At 37.0% G+C, this 20,190-nt stretch overlaps 2 protein-coding genes across 3 annotated transcripts; one reads left to right on the plus strand and one right to left on the minus strand.

Moving 5' to 3' along the window:
• Positions 1 to 1,562: 1,562 nt before the first annotated feature.
• Positions 1,563 to 7,394, minus strand: LOC126819341 (gamma-tubulin complex component 6). The gene is made up of 2 exons (XM_050547324.2): positions 2,201 to 7,394; positions 1,563 to 1,840 (listed from the first exon to the last, which is right to left on the minus strand). The coding sequence occupies exon 1, from the start codon at positions 7,143 to 7,145 to the stop codon at positions 2,232 to 2,234; it is 4,914 nt and encodes a 1,637-aa protein (XP_050403281.1). The 5' UTR covers positions 7,146 to 7,394; the 3' UTR covers positions 1,563 to 1,840; positions 2,201 to 2,231.
• Positions 7,395 to 7,800: 406 nt separating this feature from the next.
• LOC126819357 (cyclic AMP-responsive element-binding protein 3-like protein 4) lies at positions 7,801 to 19,478 on the plus strand. 2 transcript variants are annotated; one of them, XM_050547356.2, is made up of 6 exons: positions 7,801 to 8,305; positions 9,648 to 10,101; positions 10,982 to 11,163; positions 11,729 to 12,073; positions 12,625 to 12,724; positions 13,772 to 19,478. In XM_050547356.2, exons 1-6 carry the CDS (start codon positions 8,138 to 8,140, stop codon positions 14,134 to 14,136), a joined length of 1,614 nt encoding a protein of 537 aa, XP_050403313.1. In that variant the 5' UTR covers positions 7,801 to 8,137; the 3' UTR covers positions 14,137 to 19,478. The 2 variants fall into 2 exon arrangements, with proteins under 2 accessions (XP_050403313.1, XP_050403314.1); XM_050547357.2 differs by lacking the exon at positions 7,801 to 8,305 and adding an exon at positions 8,480 to 8,987.
• The last annotated feature ends 712 nt before the right edge of the window (positions 19,479 to 20,190 follow it).

A 20,190-nucleotide genomic window follows, 5' to 3' on the forward strand; every position in this document is an offset into this window, starting at 1 on the left:
ACACCACAAATCCTAGATTTTGATAAGAAAATATTGAACATTAAGCTGAAATTTACACATCTACACTATTTTTATATCAGAGTGTGGTCTCATTGGCCTGACATGTCTCTGGGTTCTAAGTTTGACTTTAAACAAAAAGGGTTAGAAATCTTTGAAATGTACAAAATAACTATTTATTGATGAAAAATAACATTCCTAGCTGTAATTCAACCACAAATTGCGATTACTATCATTTAATTGTGAACACAGGTACAATTAAATCTCTCAAAACACATTAATAAAAAAAAGGGTGGGTGGGGCATTTATAACCTCTCTTAACGGAATGGCTCAGTTAAAAATGACTGGAATATTGCTTTCTAGGTGAAGGAAATGGAAGAATTTAATGTTACAAAGAAGAAAAAAAAATGCTTGTTCTGGGTAATACAGTAACAAAATTGAGCCAACCCCTGTTTTGAACATTTTGTACAAACCCATCTGCTGTACATTATTAACTGAGTGTTACCAATTTTCAATTTTCTGCAGGAAAGTTGGGGCTATTTCTAAACCTGACAAATTTGTAGATCCCATTTAAGTTATATTAGCAATGAAAATACGGACATTTTTAGACATTTTGACTCATTTGAGTAGTCATATGCGCGTAGGGGTCTTTGTAGATCCCATCTAAGTTATATTAGCAATGAAAATACGGACATTTTTAACCATTTTGACTCATTTGAGTAGTCATTTGCGCGTAGGGGTCTTTAGCAGTGGAAGAAAACCGGGGGACCCGGGGAAAACCCACGCGGTTGGACAGACAACCCTACTCCTTATCATGTACAACCGGGGTATCGAAAGCACGCCAGTTGACCCAATAGCAGACATTATGATATAGCGCGCACAACTACCCATTTGGCCACCCAACCCTCCCACCTTAAGATACTAGTTGACTGGCAATCTGTTGTGGTAAGCGGCAGTGGTCATATTTAAAATGATTTCTGTTAGTTCGTTCAAAAGGTGTGGTTGATTGCCAAGTATCCCAGGTGAAGCTTTTCCCTTCTTTGAGTCACAAATAGTTTTAGGCTTCCTGATTTGATTTCATGGAAAACGAATACATGTATGTTCTGTGGGTAGCACCTGAATGGCGTCACTGTGGATCTAGAAACTAACACTATCCGATGCATTCGTGTATTTAGAGTAAGAATTGAAAAGCCTCGGGAGCCAAACTGGTTTAATTCTGAATCTAGAAAGAATCTTGATTCGGATTTGAGCATAAACTGAACATACCTTTGCTCTTTAAATGATAAATGTGATGCAGGTCGGAGGGTCTGACAAGGACAGCGGTCTAGTCGTCGGATGGAACGAAAAACCGAGGTCCCGTGTACACATTGGAGTGCACGTAAAAGGTCGATTGACAGTTGGAATTCGATATAAGAGTAGGTCGTAGTGCCGCTGTCCGGGCAAAATTTCCCTCATAGCACACTGTATGGCGTATGCCCGTCTTCATTAGCCCAGTTCGGAGCAGAACAGTAGGACATTAAACCCCATTTCATTTCATTTTTAAATGGTAAATGACAACTACACCAAAATATTAGAACTTTATAGATATTTCTCACTCAATAAATAATATACATATTTGTTGACATGTTTACAAAACTATTTCATTATTTTTAATTTATCACGTTTAATGAAATTTGATTCTTGGACAGGGTGAAGACTTTAATAGATTCGGTAACCAACACTCCTCCACTAGTCATCATCACTATATTGATATAACCAGGCATATGTTCTTGGTAGTCATCGTCATCACCAGATTGCTTTTGTCAGACCTATGTTCCGTTAATTCATAACTTAATGAAATTTCCTGAAAAATAAATAAATTAAAGGATTCACTGTATAAGAGTTAAATCTACAGATCTTTTTTTGTCTGGGTTCAAAGGTTATATAAATTATCATTTAAACATTCATTAACATGACAAGACCATAAACATCAACTTTCTGCTTTGCGGATTTAATATGAAAAGTAAACAATCCGACAGTCAGCAATCCCCAAATAAACAAACGCTGCTGAGGGAAAAGAAAATTATTTTTTTTTTTACAGTAAGCTCGTATCCCTTTAATGCTGACCAACTGAACCCCTTTCCCTTTGGGTCTGACGGTCTGACCATTGACCAAATGAATACCATCTTAAGAGACAAGTTGGGTCTTTCATGGAAAAGCTTACCTTTTACGATTATGGGATACCGGAAGTATAGTTATTGATCCTTGTAATAATTGTTGAAATTCAGTCTAAGGAGTAACTCTTGAAGATGTGGTTGATAGCCTCGTATAGCCAGTTTATTAACAACATCAAACAAAAACACTGAATACTGCCTGAAGGCTTTGTATGATGCTGATACCTGTTGGAAGTTCGAATGGACAATGGAATCACTGGAATTGTCACTAGCCTTCCAGGAACCACTCAATAATTGGATACGGAATTTAAGAATAAGGCTGAATATGTCCTGAATTATTTTCATAACTGGCTTAGCTTTCTTGTTCAACAGACACCTGAATATAGCCTTCTCCAGATATTGTCCATGAACTTTATAAAGATCGTCCAAGTCGCCCACATCCTTGTTCAAGGCATCTTGAAATTCCTGCCAGGTAACATGAATAACTTGATTAGCGATATAGCCTTGCATGACCTTCACGAAATGTTGCATTTCTTGTCTGAACAACTGGAAATGTCTAAACTGGGGAGAATTACCAGCTTTTTTTACTAAAGAGTCCCTTTTCAATCTGTACCACACGTCCTTTAGAACCCACACAATCCGCTTTAGCTGCATCATGAAGGAAAACACAAGCCCATATTTACTCATGCAGCCATCAGTTAAAATAATGTTAAGCGGCCAATCAACTTTATATTGAAGCTCAAGGCAGTCTAACGTATCATGGGAAGTGAGTTGAAAGGATGTTGGGATGAATTTAAGTACAAAACTAAGTTTTTCGGCAATTTTATCATTTGATTGCATGGACGACTGAAGGGACTTCTTTAAAACACCGTTCAGAAAAACCGGGTTTAACATTTCCTGGGGTAATGGATTCGTGGCTAATTTGTCAAATAGTGTATCACTAAGAATCTGAGAGAAATCGCCGTCCTCCATTAACAAGTAACGCCTCAATCCTTCAAAATGGTCCTCCATCTTCAACTCCACGAAGAAATAGTTAATCACACTCTTATTGACCAAAGATATTTGGGCTTTCAATGGCGTCATCATTGACTGCTTTAGAACAGAGGGTAAAGACAAATACTTATACTTCTCCACGTCGTTCTTTTGGCTTACTCCGTAATTACCAAACGATCCTAAACTCGCAAACGGAATGGAACTCATAAGATCTACTTTAGGGAAATCCATCAAGAAGTCGAATTCCGTATCAAATGGTTCCACTGGTAGTACTGGCCAATCTTCGGCTGGCAAGAGTTGTTTCAGAGGATTGCCTGTATCGCTTCCAGATCTACCTTTTTCTGTGTTTGCATAAAGCAACTTCTGGACGCTCGAATCGGACGAATGTCCATAAACGTTCCTCTCTTTGAACATTTCACTACGTAGAAGACCGCGATCAACAAATGTCGACTGTTTAGAAGGATGAAAATCTAGGTTTACATTAGATCGAATCTTGGGACCGGAATCGACCTCGTCGCTCCTTTTATTAACAGACATGGTTTTGCTTATTCTTATTTTCGGTTTTATTCCATAATCTTTAAAGTTAGACTCAAAACTAAAATGTTGTCGGGGAGTTTGCTTTAATCTTGGAATTAATTTACTGGATTCTTTAGACATTTCAGATGCATGACCAAATTTGTGTTTTAGCTTTACTTTCCATTCCTTTTGTTGAGTTTCGTCTGAAGCATGACGAGCACCAGGCATCAGTTTCTTAACAGGGTTTTCGTCACTGATATCCGTTTCGATCGAAGGGTGGAAATTTGGGTTTGTTCTAATCTGTGACTTTTCTTCAACCGATTTTGACTCTTTGCTAGAATGTTTCTCATCAACCATCTTTACCGAGGCTTTCTGGGTTTCCTCTTCCACAGTTTCCAAAGAAGTGTGTTTATCAGAAACCATCTTTATTGCTGGATTGGCTTCTTTAAATTCGGTTGTTTCTTTGGTAGCGCTAGCTGTTTCAGACAGTTGAACATGATACTTTTCAGGGCTTGGTTCGGATTCTGACGTAGCAGAAATCGATTCGTTCAATTTAACCGATGTTTTAACAGGTGTTGTTGCTGACGGTGTATCTAGCTTATCGTCTAAGGGAATGGGGATTTCCAATTCGCTTTCCTTGCAAATATCCTTTGTATCTGCATCAGTGGTATATGTAACATTGTTCTCAGAGCTGATTCCATCAACAGTAAAATCGTTGTCCGGTACACTTTGACTTGAACTTTCTTCTACGATTCCAGTTATATTACCATTAAATAAAACGTCGCTTAATTTGTCACCCGCATCCACATCTTCATGCTCCTCTTTAAAGATCTCAACATTAGCGTCTTCAGTATGTTCTACATGTTCTTCTGAAACAGTTTCTATCTTAGGTCTGTCGTTCCACTTTGACCTTGGTTCGATTGATTCGATTGACGAATGTGTGCTAGTCTTAGCCCATTGTGGTAGTTCAACACCTGTGTCCTTCAAAATACTGCGTGCCTCTTCATTGTCAACCATTTCTTTCTCCCAAAAGTCAACATCGTCAATCAAGAACTGTGTTCTTTTAAGATCTAGTCTAGCTCTACGAACTTTCCACAGAGCTTTCTGTTCCCTTCTACTAGCTTCTTCGCTGAGTTCAGCATAATGCGCGATAACTTCTTGTCTTGCTTGTTCTTCTAAAATCTTTTCCTCTTCTGTCATAGCGGCCTCTCGTTTGGTGAATGCATCCATATATTGCTTATCATCGGCTTTAGTGTCTTCAATTGTTGTTGCTCTGCGTTGTAAATCCTCTTTCATTTGATCCTTGAGTCTTTGAAACTCTTGTCTCTTCCTCGTGTCTTCTGCTTTCTTCTGATCCATGATAATAGTTTGCATTCGAATCATCTCTTTTGTTGCTAATGTGTTTGCTTTTCCTATCATATCTTGCTTAGCCTGTTCTATTCGCCTCTGATTTTCTTTCCGCGACAACGTAACTTGTCTGGCAATCTGTTTCATACGACTTATGTACATCTCACTTGATATATGGATAGCTCTCAATTCATCCTCGGAGAAGGTGATCGTGACTCTGGGCAACTCTTGATCGCTTATGTTACACATAAAATGGTCAGGGTAACACAATTTTAAAAGGTTCAGGGTTTTACCACAGTTGATAATATCGCTGGCCATACTGCTAAGAAATATTGGAACACAATCTTCGATATTCTTGGAAGTCATGGTGTAGCTGCTTGTCCAGTACTGGCGATCTCTAGACTCTAAAAGCTGGTGGTTAACCTGAATAGTGAATTCTCCATATAAATCCTGAAATATTCCATGAAACACCCAATTTTGAAGGAAGATGGTGAAGGGTGCACACGTCGTTTGCAAAATTGAGAGCATCACAGGATAAGTATCTGTGCAGTTGACTTCCAGTGTTTCTTGGTACAAATAACTAATAAGTTCAATACCCTTTGGGAATTTTGCGTTGTCAGAACTGTAAGCTCTATATTGGCAAAGTTTTAAAAGATAATCCTGCTGATTAAGAATTTTATGACACATATACTTGATTTCCATAAGGGTGGAGTCTTGTGACATATTCAGCACTATGCCGCGGTAATACTGGAGAACTTTCCTAATTGCAGTAGTAAATGCTTGGAAGACTAGACCAGCTTCATAGAAAGAGTCGATCGTTAGTGGTTTTGAGAAGGATTCTAATTGCTTGTAAGTTGTCCCACAGTCAATAAACTCTGACAAAAAACTTTCCAGTGCCTCTGATGTAAAACCACTCACATATACGCCAGGCTTAAAGTGGAAACTATTGTTATTTTCGTCAGCTATAAATGTAGTAGATTGAACACCAATCATGAGGTTTAAGACATCTTTGGCCATCTCTTGTTGACTTATTTCTTTTCTATGAAACCCTGTCGGTTCTTTGAAGAGCAAGCTAATTTGCTGAGTTTTGTACAGCCATAATTTATCGCATGTTTCTGGTCCAGCTTCTGTTAAATAGGGCTGTTCGGTTGCTCCTGCTTCAAGGCCTACCCGTTCCCATGTATAGTGTTTGTTCAAGGTGTGGTGCAGGGCCTTTTCCCAAATATTGTCATCTTCATAAAATGAACCCCCGAGGGACGTTGTGGAAGAAGAAATTTCTGACTTTGTCTCCACAAAGCCTTCATCCTCTGACAACTGGCTGGAAGAAATTGTTTTGGGTATTTTGATTTCTGGAATATATCCATCCTCTGTGAAGTCTGGAATTTCTAGCTTAACATCTAAAGAGGTAGTCTGAGATTGAACTAAAGCACCGAATAATGTTTGGGTGTTGGTCCTTTCGTATTCATCATTCATACAGCCCTTCACATTGAACAAGCCATTCCCAGATAAACTCGATCCAGGTGTTAACTCAAATATATTTTTCTTTTCTTCTTCGGTACTTTTTAAAATGATGCCTTTAGTTTCAAAGATATGACAAGGATAATGCATGTACCACTGACTATCATGCTGTGGCATCTGGCTGTCCCCATAATACCGTGGACCGTCGGGCAAACTAACTTTGTTTTCACAATCTGCATAAACAATTGGCACTTTCTTCCGACTGTAACCTATAACAGAGGCATCAGAACTCTTTCTATCTCGTCTACTGTCAGTTAAATTTGTGATAAATGTTAGAACTGAAAGAATCTCACAATTTGGGGAATCTTTATTTATTTTTAGCACTTTTTCTAACAATTGGTCAAGTCTACTTGCGTCGTCAAAACGTCTTTGTAACCGTAAATTAAATGCATAGCACAAAACAGTTTCCACCTCCTTACACACGGGCTGATTACGCAGCTTCTGTTTTCCCTTCAAGTCTTTCAGAGAATCAAAGAGTGTGTTATAAAGCTTTCGTCTAAATGAATTATAGTCGTGTTCCTTGCTTGATTTTGGCTGTACTAAATAAGCTCTCGGTTTGTGTTTTAAATGAAGTTTGCACAGGTCGTTGAACAGACCGATTACGCTACCATGTTCTGCCATACTGTTAGGGCGGAAGCCCAATAATCTAGGCCTACCAATACGGAATAGCTACATTTCAACTTCGTCAGTCCTGCCACACAACTTTTGTTTTGGTTTGATTTGGGTGCTCGAAAAATTTTGTTGGGTCTAAAATTTGTACTAGGATGTGTGTTGACGTTCAACGATAAAAATGGAACGGTTGTGGGAAAGTAAAATGCATATTTGTGAATATCCATACAAGCAAATGCTCTGATATTGCGGATAATACTAAATTCATTAATTAGTGCGTCTATGGAGCCACAACAATTAGATAATTGTTTCGGTTCTATTCCGGGTTACATCTTAATATATAGCTATTTTTGCCGCGTGATGTGTGATTATCCAGACTCTAAAATCACCACTCACTACTTTCGCCACGAGCATTTACGAAGCAATTTGACAAATTAAAACGACAACTTATACATCACCTATTTAATACCAAATACTATTAGAAGAACATAATTACAACTGTTCATCAACAATTTTGTTCTTATAACAAGTTAGTATTGAAAATTAATGCGGGAAGTTTGTGAAGTCTCGGGTAATAACTGCATCCCTATTAAGACTAGATGTTCGAGTAGTACGGAAGTTTACAATTTCATCATTTAGATTTGACCTACTTCCACGTCATCTGTGTATATGACGCTGGTTCTAAAAATAGACATTTAGTAAGACTTGATGTTCTGCAAAACGGTTGAAATCTAAAGATTAGCTATCTTGACAGTCAAAATTATATAGCATGCTAATACATTTAGCAGTTTAATGAAATTTTGAAAACGCTATTTCAACGCTTATGTTTATTTTGTGCCTGATCTCGTTGTCAAAACAAACCGGAACTTACACCATACAAATTGTTGATTGGAAGAAGCAGTCGTGTTTTGACAAGTGACGTGTCTTTGCTGATGTTGTAAACTCCACGTTTTATCAGCTGGCGTTTTCATTACTGCGTCGAAGACAATTAACTCTGCAAAAAGATGTCGGGGTCTACCCCCTCTTCTCAGGTTTTAGACCTTTTATTTGATCAAAATGATGGCGTCCTTACTTCAGAATTTCTTCCAACAACAAATAAATCTCAACCCGAAGTATTCTCGCCTTTCCACGAAAAAGAAGACAACTTGGACGATTTGAAACTATTTGATTTGGTAAGTGTGCAACTACGTAAATTCATAGTAGTCGACGCAATATCTGCTACGTCGAGTGATACTTAGTCATATCATGTGATGCCACGATGAATTTGTAGTGTACACGTGCCTATTTCTCCAGTGAGAATGGCATAATTTTTTGGAACTGGTGGAATGAAGACGTGTATTTATATAATTTATCTTTATTAGTACAAGTAGTAGGCCTATACATGTTGATGTACATTGTATGATGGCTGTCATGTAGTTTATGAAAATCGATCAACTTTTATTGTGTTTTGATAGTTTTATCAGTTGAACAATCAGAAGTGACAGCTGTTCGAATAATAACGATTCGACCCACATAGAAAATAATTGATTATTGTAATCATTGAATAATTATGAACATTATTTTAACTTTACACTCTATCAAAAGATATATTTTGAAACCAAATAACCGGTACACGAAGGCCGAAACACGCATACATTATGTATAAAGACTTGCTACAAATAGAAAAATTTCAAGACTTCAAAATCATCTCAGTCTAATTGTGGTCGGTGTTGGTACATGTAACCTACGTGATTTAAGTATTCGTCTTCTGTTACAATAATGGCCACTCTCGCTAGTGACAGAGTTATTTTTCCAGAGTTAGAATCTTTCAGTGTTGTGGAGGATTGGGATTGCTCATTTTGGGATGATGTAAACGTTAGTATTCAAATCATGTAAAATCTTTTAGAATATATGAATACGTTACAGTTTTTTTGAAAGTGCATCAATTTCCGTAACTTTGTACTAGTTTGTAGTCAAGACCTTGTGTATATATTACCTGTTTATGTATTGTACATGGACGGATTACAGTAAACTTGGTATCTCAATCACACTTATCCTGTTGAGCTTAAAAGTTGTATTGTAACTGACATGAACATTGAAAAATGATTTACTTTTATTTTATTCAAGACAAAATTATGTATATTGTAGCTGTAGCCTTATAAGAATCCTAAATTCATGTACAAAGTGTCATACAGTGTGCTATGAGAGAAATTTTGCCTGGACAGCGGCACTATGGGCTACTTATATATAAAATTCCAACTGCCAAGGAAGGGATCTTTTACGTGCACCCCAATGTATACACAGCACCTCGGTTTTTGTCCCATCCGAACGACTAGACAGCTGTCCTTGTGAGGCCCTCATCCTGAACCACTGACAAGAGGAAACCCCGTCAGAAAATCCTGATGAACTTTCTCGGCCAGTGCAGGGATAGTAAAAAGTAAAGTACAATGATTCGGTTTGGTTGATATTAAATGTCAGCATGTTTTCAATATATTAACGAATCTTACAAGTTTTTTTTTGTTTTCTCTCTTTCAGGCCGATTTAGACATTCTATCAGATGATATATTCAGCACCTTACTGAATGGTTCTGTTTTAAACAGTGCAGAAGAAACCGCAGTCGATAAATCGGTTGCTAAACAAGTACAAGCTGACCATGATTACTTTGCTCAAAAATCCCCGGGAAATAACAGTGACAGTGGAATATCTTTAGAATCCATGGGTGATTCTCCACGTGGTTCTTCTGGTGACCAATCAGAGGTGATGCTGATCGAAGAACAGCTCTCTAGATCGCCCGTTTCCCAGCATTCCCCTTCTAATTCTGTTGTTATGGACTATGATTTCTCACCATTTGGTTTGGAGGATATTAATTTAAAGGACATTAATGTGAATTTTAATGGAGTAAATTCTTCAGGTTACATTGAGAATTTTGATTTTCAACCAACAAGCAGCACATCAGATGGAAAGGATACAGTTTCCATTGATTTTAATGGTAAGCTTTCAAGATATTGGGGAGAGGTGGTGGCTCAGTGAGGAAGACCTGGAGGTCCCATGTTTGATCTCAGTGATAGCGCAAAGATTCATCAGGATATTACGACATGATTCTTTCCCCCTTGTTGGTTGTGCAGCACAGAGCGGTCTGTTACATCAAGTTCTTGGCGTGCGATGCACGGAATTGTGGGTTTCCTACTAGAAACATAAACGCTGATTGGTTAATCAAATGTCTGACGTCATAGGATCAAAAGCCACTCATATGGCCCCTGACGCGACCTCCAATTACAACTGGCCAGATCTTTATGTACATACATTTGTAGTAGAGGCCATCGAAAGTATAAAAAATCAGATTGTTAATTACTCAATCCAAGTACATGTACATGTATTGGCGTGGATCAATCTAATTAAAATATAGATCTATATTTCGTTTCGTTTTTTATACTTTCGATGGCCTACACTACATATAGATCTAACAAGTTATAGTGGGAGTTCACGTTCTATGACGTCAGGTACCAAGCAAGCGACATTTGACCCGATTACGTCAGTCATTCAATTAACCAATTAGCAACCGCCATGTATTTTTTATCTACTTTTGGTTTGTTTTGATTTCTATTGCCGCTCATGTCTACCCACAGTTCCGTGCAAAAAAGGTCAAACGCTCGATTCGACAGACCATTTGATTGGCTGACTCCTCATTTCAAGCAGAACACGAGTTAAATAACAACGCTTCCAGATCCAAGTGTAGTAAAGACAAGTAAAATCGAAATTTTGAACTATAAAAGCGAAACGAAATTGGATCTCTGTTTTAATCAGATTGGGCATGGATTATTAAGCCGTGAGAAAGTGTTAATTTAATATGGTTATTATAATTATTACAGATTTACCTTTAACATCCGTGTGTTCTACTACACCCAGCAGCTCAGCTATAGATGTTGACACATGTCCAACAACTAAAACAGTACAGATACATACTTATCATACAACATCATCATCGTCTGATAGTCTACCTTTTACTATGAAAGATGTTAGTCCAGAGGTCACAAGTTCTTCATTATCTCAGGTATGCTAGTTTATTCATATCGAATAGTACATTCTGTGGTTGTAGAATTGTATTATACATGTATACAAGCCTGCATATGGGGCACCTGTCATAGGCTTTGTCAGGCACAAATTATCACACAATGTATACCCTATGTATTAAAGATACATTATGTAAGATTTAGATAAATGGCTGACTATTCTTGCTATTAATTATAGCTCAAAAATAGATAACGTAAAATGAAAATGTTTAAAATTTAATTCAAATTACTTCATTCTGAGCCAAGTTATCACTGTAGTTTTGACAAGATGTGTGCACAGTGGTAACCAGGGGACTGGTATATTCAAGACTTAACCTCACTTTCCCATTTTTAAATTAAATTTTTAAGTGGCGAACTGTTCTAATCTAGTTAAAATCTCGAGTATCAGATGCCATCGAGAGTTGATTATGGTCTTGTTTTGTTAATAAATGTCTAATTAATAGTTTATAAATTATATACATATAACATTTTAGGCCTAAAGAAAGACCTGCAATTGGCAATTTAGCTCTTGTTTAATGCATTGTATCTTTTTTTTTAATCTTTCAGTTTCCATTATTAAGACTAACAGATGAAGAAAAGGAATTATTATCCCGAGAAAATATTACACTACCTACAAATATGCCACTCACGAAAGAGGAAGAAAAACAGTTAAGATCCATTCGTCGAAAAATACGAAACAAAGTCTCAGCTAAAGAGAGTCGTAAACGAAAAGGAGAATACGTCGAAGGCCTGGAACAAAGAGTGAAGCTATGTACAGTGGAGAACTCACAATTACAGAAAAAAATTGAAAACCTGGAAAAACAAAATATATCAATGATGTCCCAGTTGAAGAAACTTCAGGCTCTTATTACTTCTAAAACAAAACCCGCTCAAACGACAACTTGTATTATGGTAATTGGCCTCATTTTATTTATAGAGACCTTTGGCCGAATAGGGATTTTACTATTTGAATATTCTAAGACATTATTTGAAAGCTATTTGAATGTTCAACTTAGTTGAAATGATCAATTTTTGAACTGAGGATTGTTTAGTTTTCAATATTGGATGATTTCATTGAATTCATTAATATTATAATTTTTTTCATATTTTCCTAAAGAACAAAAAATGATCAAATTCCATTATTTTAATTGTTTAATTGACATCAAATAAATAGTGAAAATTTAGTTTAGATAGTCTTCATAAATTAGTCTTAATCAAATTAATGTGTTACCACCCTGGAGAGAACACAACAGAAAACTTTTCTAACAAACTCCTCTTTAACAAAATTTTTGCATTTGAGAAATTGCCAACTCTTTGGGTGGATGTATTGATGGGTTTCCTGATCGCTAAATGTCACTCAAAGATTATGTATAGAACAAGTAATAAACATTAATTACTGAAAATTTTAATAGAAAACTTTTTTTATTAATTATAATTCAGGTTTTATTTTTACTACTTTTCAGGTTTTATTATTATCATTTGCGCTTTTGGTGGTGCCAAACTTCAGTCCTCTTGGAAGCAGATCATTATCATCCGAACATCCTAAAAGTATTGTTATGCCAGGTAGGCAATATTGTTATTTATAATAAACACTAAATGACTGTTTTATATAATATATACAAAAAATACATGTAGTCTATAAAGGCCTACAGTAGACTGACTGAACAATACAAATACTGGTATTTAAAAAAATATACAGAAACGTCTTGCTTTTCTGCACCTACTGTGTTAACCCGTTAAGCGTGACGTTTTTAAAACGTTAACTACGGTCCCCTATTGTGTAATTAATTTGACGAAGTGACGAAGAACTATGTACTATGTTCTAAGAATAGGTTGGGGAAAATACCTCCAAGGTGTTATATTACACCCTACACACAGTGAGTGGCAGTTGTCCAGGACGTAATATAACGTCCTACACATGCTGCGATCGTCGGGGAATGCCCAAGGTATTCCCCCAAGTGACGAACTATGTTCTAAGAATAGGTTGGGGAAAATACCTCCATGGCGTTATATTACGCCCTACACACAGTGAGTGGCAGTTGTCCAGGACGTAATATAACGACCTACGCACTTAATGGGTTAATGAAGATGAACAAAAGACATACAGTTAGTTGACGCTGAGGGAAGTTGTGCCCCGACATTAGCGTTTCTGTCAAATTCCGACTGTCAATGGGTCTTTTACGTGCACGCCAACATGTACTCTGAACCTAGGTTTTACATCCCATCCAAATGACTAGACACTGTTCTTTGCTAGAACCTCCCTCCTGCACATCTGACAAGGGGAAATCCGACTGGATAATCCTGGACTTGGATCAAATTCGGGACCTTCTGGTTAGTGAGCCGCCAGCGTGTTCAGGAATTTGAGCAGGTAGGGAGACCAGTTGTTCTTTGAAGTCGGGAGGTGGGGGGGGGGAGGTGGGAATTAGTCGGAAATTTTACAATATTTCTGCTCAAGGTTATTGTGATGAATGTACATGTAGGAGAAAGAGTATGCTCTGTGTACTGGCTCCGGTTGCAAAATGACACTGTGTGCTATTGTTCACTGGTAATGATATTTAAATAATACCCTATAACATTAAATTAAAATATAATTCATTTCTTCCATTACAGGTAAATCAAGAAGTTTGTTATTTAATTCTGAATCTGAAGCCACAGATGATGATCCGTATGGTGTATCCGTTCGTCCTAATACACCCTGGGAAGAAAAATCACCTGCAGTAAATCCTATCCTGGTCGCTGGCAAGGTGGAAACTGCTCAGTTTGAACAGTTTGTTGAAAATATGGAGATCAATGAAACTAATGAAGTGACAGGCAATATTAACGAAGTTATCAATACTCCGTTAGAAGTATCAATCGGAGATTTATCAGACAATCAAATGATCAAAAATCCAGTGGCAGCGGATATTCCTAATCTGGAAATTGTGAACACGATGAGCGACAATAAGATTGCGAACCCAGTACAACAAGATCTGTGAAATACCTGGGAGTTATTACTTGAGGAGGGTTTGTAAATAAAACAAGATGTAATTGTTTTGATTTTTGTGATTTTAATTGTAAATATGAACTTACAATGTAAGGGGGGTAAACAAACAAAATCATAAACAGCATTTCTGATCTGAAAACAATTTGAATAACCGGTAAAGCCAAACAAAAAAAATATCTGATTTAGGGGGTGCAGGGGTTGTGTACTGGATAAATGAGCCTATGGATTCATTCAAATAGTATATGGATTTACTTCCTGTAACCAGGATAGAATATATTCTCATTTTTTGAAATAAAGACAGAACATGCAGCCCTTTTGAAGTGACTCAGGATTATCTGAGAAACGGTATATTTTTTTTTATATGGCCTGTCATGATTTTCTCCAAATGTAATTGTTTAGTCTTTAGGAGGCATACCACCAATTCATTTCCCCACCTCATTACCCAGAAATATAGTTCCTTTAATGGTCAACTTAATACAAGCTCCGTCTGTGGTGGAGAATGTTCAGCATAGTGGAAATCAAGGTGGCAATGTTGGAAGCCGAGGGGGGAGGGGGCAAAAATTAAAATTAAAGTCAGTGGGGAAGTTAATATTGGTCTGAATCCATTATAGAAGAATTATCTCCCTTTAGGTTTGTCGAGTCGTCCATGTACTTAAAATTCCAACTCCTAATCAGCCTTTATGGTGAATTGATACATGTTATCTTATATAAAAATAAAAGTACCATGTATTATTTCAACAAGAATTTTAGTTACATTGTAAAATTTGTTAAGGATTTATTTAGTTATCGAATGACAAAACGAAGTGGAAACTTGTCTACTTTTATTTTCAATTGTATCACAGAGGCCATTTGATCAAGATGTAATTTTATATGTGGGATATTTTTAACTGGATGTAAAGTTGTATGTATCATGATTACAATCATATAATTTAATGGAGTGTATATCTAATTAGGTTGATTATTCACTACTTCATTCTACTTGTATCTCATATATAACTTTCTATTTTAGTACATGTATTTAGAGGTATACAGTCCATTAAACTTTCACTTTACAATATCGCTAGGGTTAGTGCTAAACGATAAGGCCAGCTCAATTTTTCGTCATACATGTATGTCAAAAGCTGTAAATGGCTAGTGCTAATCCCAACCTGAACCCTAACCCTGTACCTAGCCCCAATGCTTACCCTAACCTACAATCTCGCCAACAATCACCTGCCCCAACTTTTTTTAAAACTTAAGGACCTTGACAAAAATTGAGCTGGCCTTAACAATTAGATTTAGCCATATCGCTAAACTGCCTGCTTTTCCACTCCCTTCAAGGTTTCAAATTTGGTACATGAACCAGGATTTGAAGTTTATTAAGTATTAATAGATTGTAGGGTGGGGTGTCATCCAATCCTTTTATAAAAGTATTTTTAGAAATTTTGGGATAGCTTTTATCATTCAATAAGCCTCGACTTCAAGGGTTCATAGTTCATACATTAATATCTAGATTGTAGTGTGGGCTGTCATCCAATTTATTTTATAAAAGTATTTTAAGAAATTTTGGGATGTCTTTTATTATTCAATATCCCTTGACTTCAAGGCTTCATACATGGTACATGAACCATGATATTCAAATCATTTTTTATATACCAAAGCTCTCGTTTTCAATCATATTCGCCTGTCGTGACTCACTGACATTGGGATTAACCATTTTGGGAACTTCAGTCCTAGTGAATTTACATGATAACATGCCATGCAAAAAGAATTTAATCTGAAACACTATAAATACAGTTCAATTCCTAATTTTCATATGTAAAAAAATGTATATAACAAATGATGTAATGTTATGATACAGGCTTTCTAACTGATATTACTAAATATTATACAGGTCCTATACTGTTATAATGCTATGATACAGGCTTTATGACTGATATGATATTGCTAAATATTATAAATGCCCTATATCTAATAATGATTTAATAATATTGTTGATAATATTTATCAACTAGAAATATGATTACAATGCTGGATAGTTGTATTATTGAGATATCATGTATTATTGTTATTTTACAAATTATTACATATTTTTATTATTTATTATCCGAGAAATGATTTATTAAAGCATTTATTATTAATCTCTAATTCAGCGATAGATTTAATTTATAATTGCTTCATTCATAAGTAAAATATTTGTCTATTTTTGTAATTATGAATCAAACTATAATTTCACCATAAGGCAATACCAATTTGAACTTCTGTTCTTCCGCAACTCCTGTTTAAATATGGCTTCTTATTTCTTAAAGGAAAAAGATTAACTTAAAAATCCAAAGTACTTGGATGCACTGTTCAATAGCTTTTGGGTGTTGGATGGCCGAATGATTAGCGTGTGAATGTTGTATCATTAGGTCTATCATTGAGTCAACCGGCATGGTTTCGATTCCCCGGTTGTACGTGACACGGAGTAGGGTTGCCTATCCAACCTCACGGGCTTTCTCCGGGTCCTCCGATTTCCACCCACTGCTAAAGACCCCTACATGCATGTGAATTATTGAAATAAAATTGAACCATACTTTACTCCCAAAATGACCTAATTTGTGTCGAGTTGACATTAAACCCTATTTCTCTCTATTTATTATCAAGACCCTGAAGAACTGAAGATTAAATTGGTTTGGCCTAAGATATACAAATGACGAGACTTGTTACCAACAAGTTTTATATCTTCACCTTTCTTAATGTTGTATATTATATGTGTTTTGTTATACATGATAATATCTAATAGTGTAAACAAATTCAGTTTCACTAAGCATTAGTTATTAGTCGTGTTAGTCTTATTATTGTCTTAAAACACTTGTAAAATGGCCACAACTTCATGAAAAATCAAAGAAGAGCCCATATATGTTATTCATATTAAGAAGAGAAACAAATCACTCAACTGAAAGACAAGTTTTATTCCAATTTGATAATACATGTACTGTTGTTGGAGTGATCAATATTTTGTTAGATTTGAGAGGTAGTATCACTGGATATATTGTTTATTTGTTTGATGTCAGTGGAAATTGTTCTTTAGCTGTTATACATATATTTGCACATACTTGGGCCACACACCTTTTTATACGTCCACATTCATAATGTGAACGTATTATGCCGTCGCCCCTGTCTGTGTGTGTGTGTGTGTGTATGTATGTATGTGTGTGTGTGTGTGTGTGTGTCTGTGGTTCGCCTACAGGGCGCAATTCTTCATGGATTTTCTTCAAACTTGGTATACTTATTCCTTATACCCCAAGGAAGATCCCTATTGTTTTTGGTGCATGCCCGACCCCCAGGGGCAGAGCCACGCCCATTTCTTGTATTTGTTTGTTTGTCGTCTACAGGCCACATTTCTTAACACATTTCTTACTTATTCTTTGTACCCTAAGGAACATCCCTATCGTTTGGGGTGCATGCCCAACCCCCAGGGGCAGAGCCACGCCCATTTTTTTTTTGTGTGTCTGTGTGTCGCCTACAGGCCACAATTCTTAAGTTATCATCTTGAATCTTTACATACTTATTCCTTATACCCTAAGGATGATCCCTATTGTTTTTGGTGCATGCCCGATCCCCAGGGGCAGAGCCACGCCCATTTCTTGTATTTGTTTGTTTGTCGTCTACAGGCCGCATTTCTTAACGCATCATATTGAAACTTTGCATACTTTTTCTTTGTACCCTAAGGAACACCCCTATCGTTTGGGGTGCATGCCCAACCCCCAGGGGCAGAGCCACGCCCATTTTCTCTTTGTGTGTCTGTGTGTCGCCTACAGGCCACAATTCTTAATCGACCGTCTTGAAAAAATTTCATATGAATTCCTTATACCCTAAGGATGATCCCTATTGTTCTTGGTGCATGTCCGACCCCCAGTGGCAGAGCCACGCCCATTTCTTATATTCATTGTTTGTTATCTACAGACCGCATTTCGTAACGTATCACCTTGAAACTTTGCATGCTTACTCCTTCTATCCTAAGGAACATCCCTATTGTTTGTGGTGAATGCCCAGCCCCCAGGGACAGAGCCACACCCATTTTCTTTTTGTGTGTCTGTATGTCACCTACAGCCTGCAATGCTTAATCGATCATCTTGAAAACTTTTTTATACTTATACATTATACCCCAAGGCTGACCTCTATTTTTTTGGTGATTGCCCAACCCCCAGGGGCAGAGCCACACCCATTTTTTCTTTGTGTCTCTGTGAGTTGCCTACAGGCCACGATTCCTAATGGATTGTCTTTGAACTTGGGATATGTTTTCCTTATAGCCTAAGGACGACAACTGCATGTCACGACCCCCAGGGGCAGTCATGCCCAATTTTTATGTTTATCGTTTACAGGCCCGAATTCTGGATGGATCAACTTGGTATTTGGCATATGTATTCCTTATAGCCTAAGGGCATCAACTATTGATTTTGGTGAATGCCCCAACGCCCAGGGGCAGAGCAACGCCCAATTTTTGCCTTTAACGCCCAAAGGCCACAATTCTGAATGGATTATTTTGGAACTTGGTGTACTTATTCCTTATACCCTAAGGACGGCAACTAGTGATGTTGCCATTTCAATAACAGGATGGTACCTGTTTATATTGTTTCCATATCCAACCCCCATGGGCAGAGCCACGCCCAGTTTTTGTATTTATCGTCTACAGGCTGCAATTCTGAATCATCTTGGAACTTTGCATATTTATTCCTTATACCATAAAGACAGCAACAATTTATTTTGATACTTGCCCGGACCTCTTGGGGCAGTGTCACACCCACTTTACTGTTAGTATTTTGTCTGTAAATTTGGCAAAACAAACCCGACGCCTAGCCTTCTTTGCCTCTGATCATATTACAGCCATTTCATATTTCATTTTCTTCATTTTAAAAAGTACCATATCAATCAAAGCTGGAATGTGGACGTATATTGCAGCGTTAGCGATGCTCTTGTTTATTTCCTCTTCTTCCAGAACACCTGTAACAAAAATACCTTGTTATTTCTTCAGGTAAAAGACTAATTAATAACCAAAAGTACTTGATAATACTGTTCAAAAGCTTTCAGTTCCAAATTTTTAAGTTTTGAAATTCCCCCCAAAAAACATCTCTCGCGTGGGTGGCTATGTATTTATCAAGTAACTGAAAATGAAATTGGTCTGGCCTTTTACTACCTGTTGTACCTGTATTGTAGCATGCTACCTGTAGTGGAGTGATGCTGATTACAGGTGCCTGTCTTCACTATTATATATTGTTGTTGTTTTAGTAAGCCATTGTATATATTCACTGTTGGTTTCTTGTTTCTGATGTATAAATTACATTTGGAATAAAATTAACTATTTTTGAGATATAGTGAGAGTTTATTTTATTTTTAGTTAAATAAAGCAGTGCTGTGTTTTATTTAAAAGAGGTCTGATGATGAAAACGGCCTTCAAGTATTCATATACGTAGCGGAAATATCTTTGATTATGGTAACTGCACTGTCTCTAACCTGAAACATGTCACAAAGGAAAAACTTGATCTTAAAGTGAAAATTAAATAAAATTGGGTTTAACGTCCGACTGGGCTAATGAAGATGGGTCGACCTTAAAGACGAAACTAAATAGTCTGTAGAAGAATAGCTTCTATACATTATCAGGGATCTGTCAGTATACATGTGTGAGAGAGAAAAATGTGGTTTAACGTCCACTTGACACGAACTAGGTCATTTCGGGACTAACATGGTTTAATTTTATTTCAAAAATTCGCTTGCGCATAGGGGTCTTTAGCAGTTGGAGGAAACCGGAGCACCCGGGGAAAACCCACGGGGTTGGACAGGCGACCCTATTCCTTGTCACAGACAACCCGGGAATCAAAACCATGCCAGTTGACTCAATGACAGACCTTATGAAACAGTGCGCACGTGCTAACCATTCGGCCATCCAACCCCCCTCTGTATACATGTAGTTTAGTCAGGCCATGTGTTATTGAGGCTGTTGTTAATACCAAAAGATTTAAAGGTACACCACCATACGTTAAAATTAAAGTTTTTCTTTAAAAAAGAAAATGGATTTGTATTTAAC

Source organism: Patella vulgata, chromosome 4 (genome assembly GCF_932274485.2).
Source record: "Patella vulgata chromosome 4, xgPatVulg1.2, whole genome shotgun sequence".
NCBI lineage: Eukaryota > Metazoa > Mollusca > Gastropoda > Patellidae > Patella > Patella vulgata.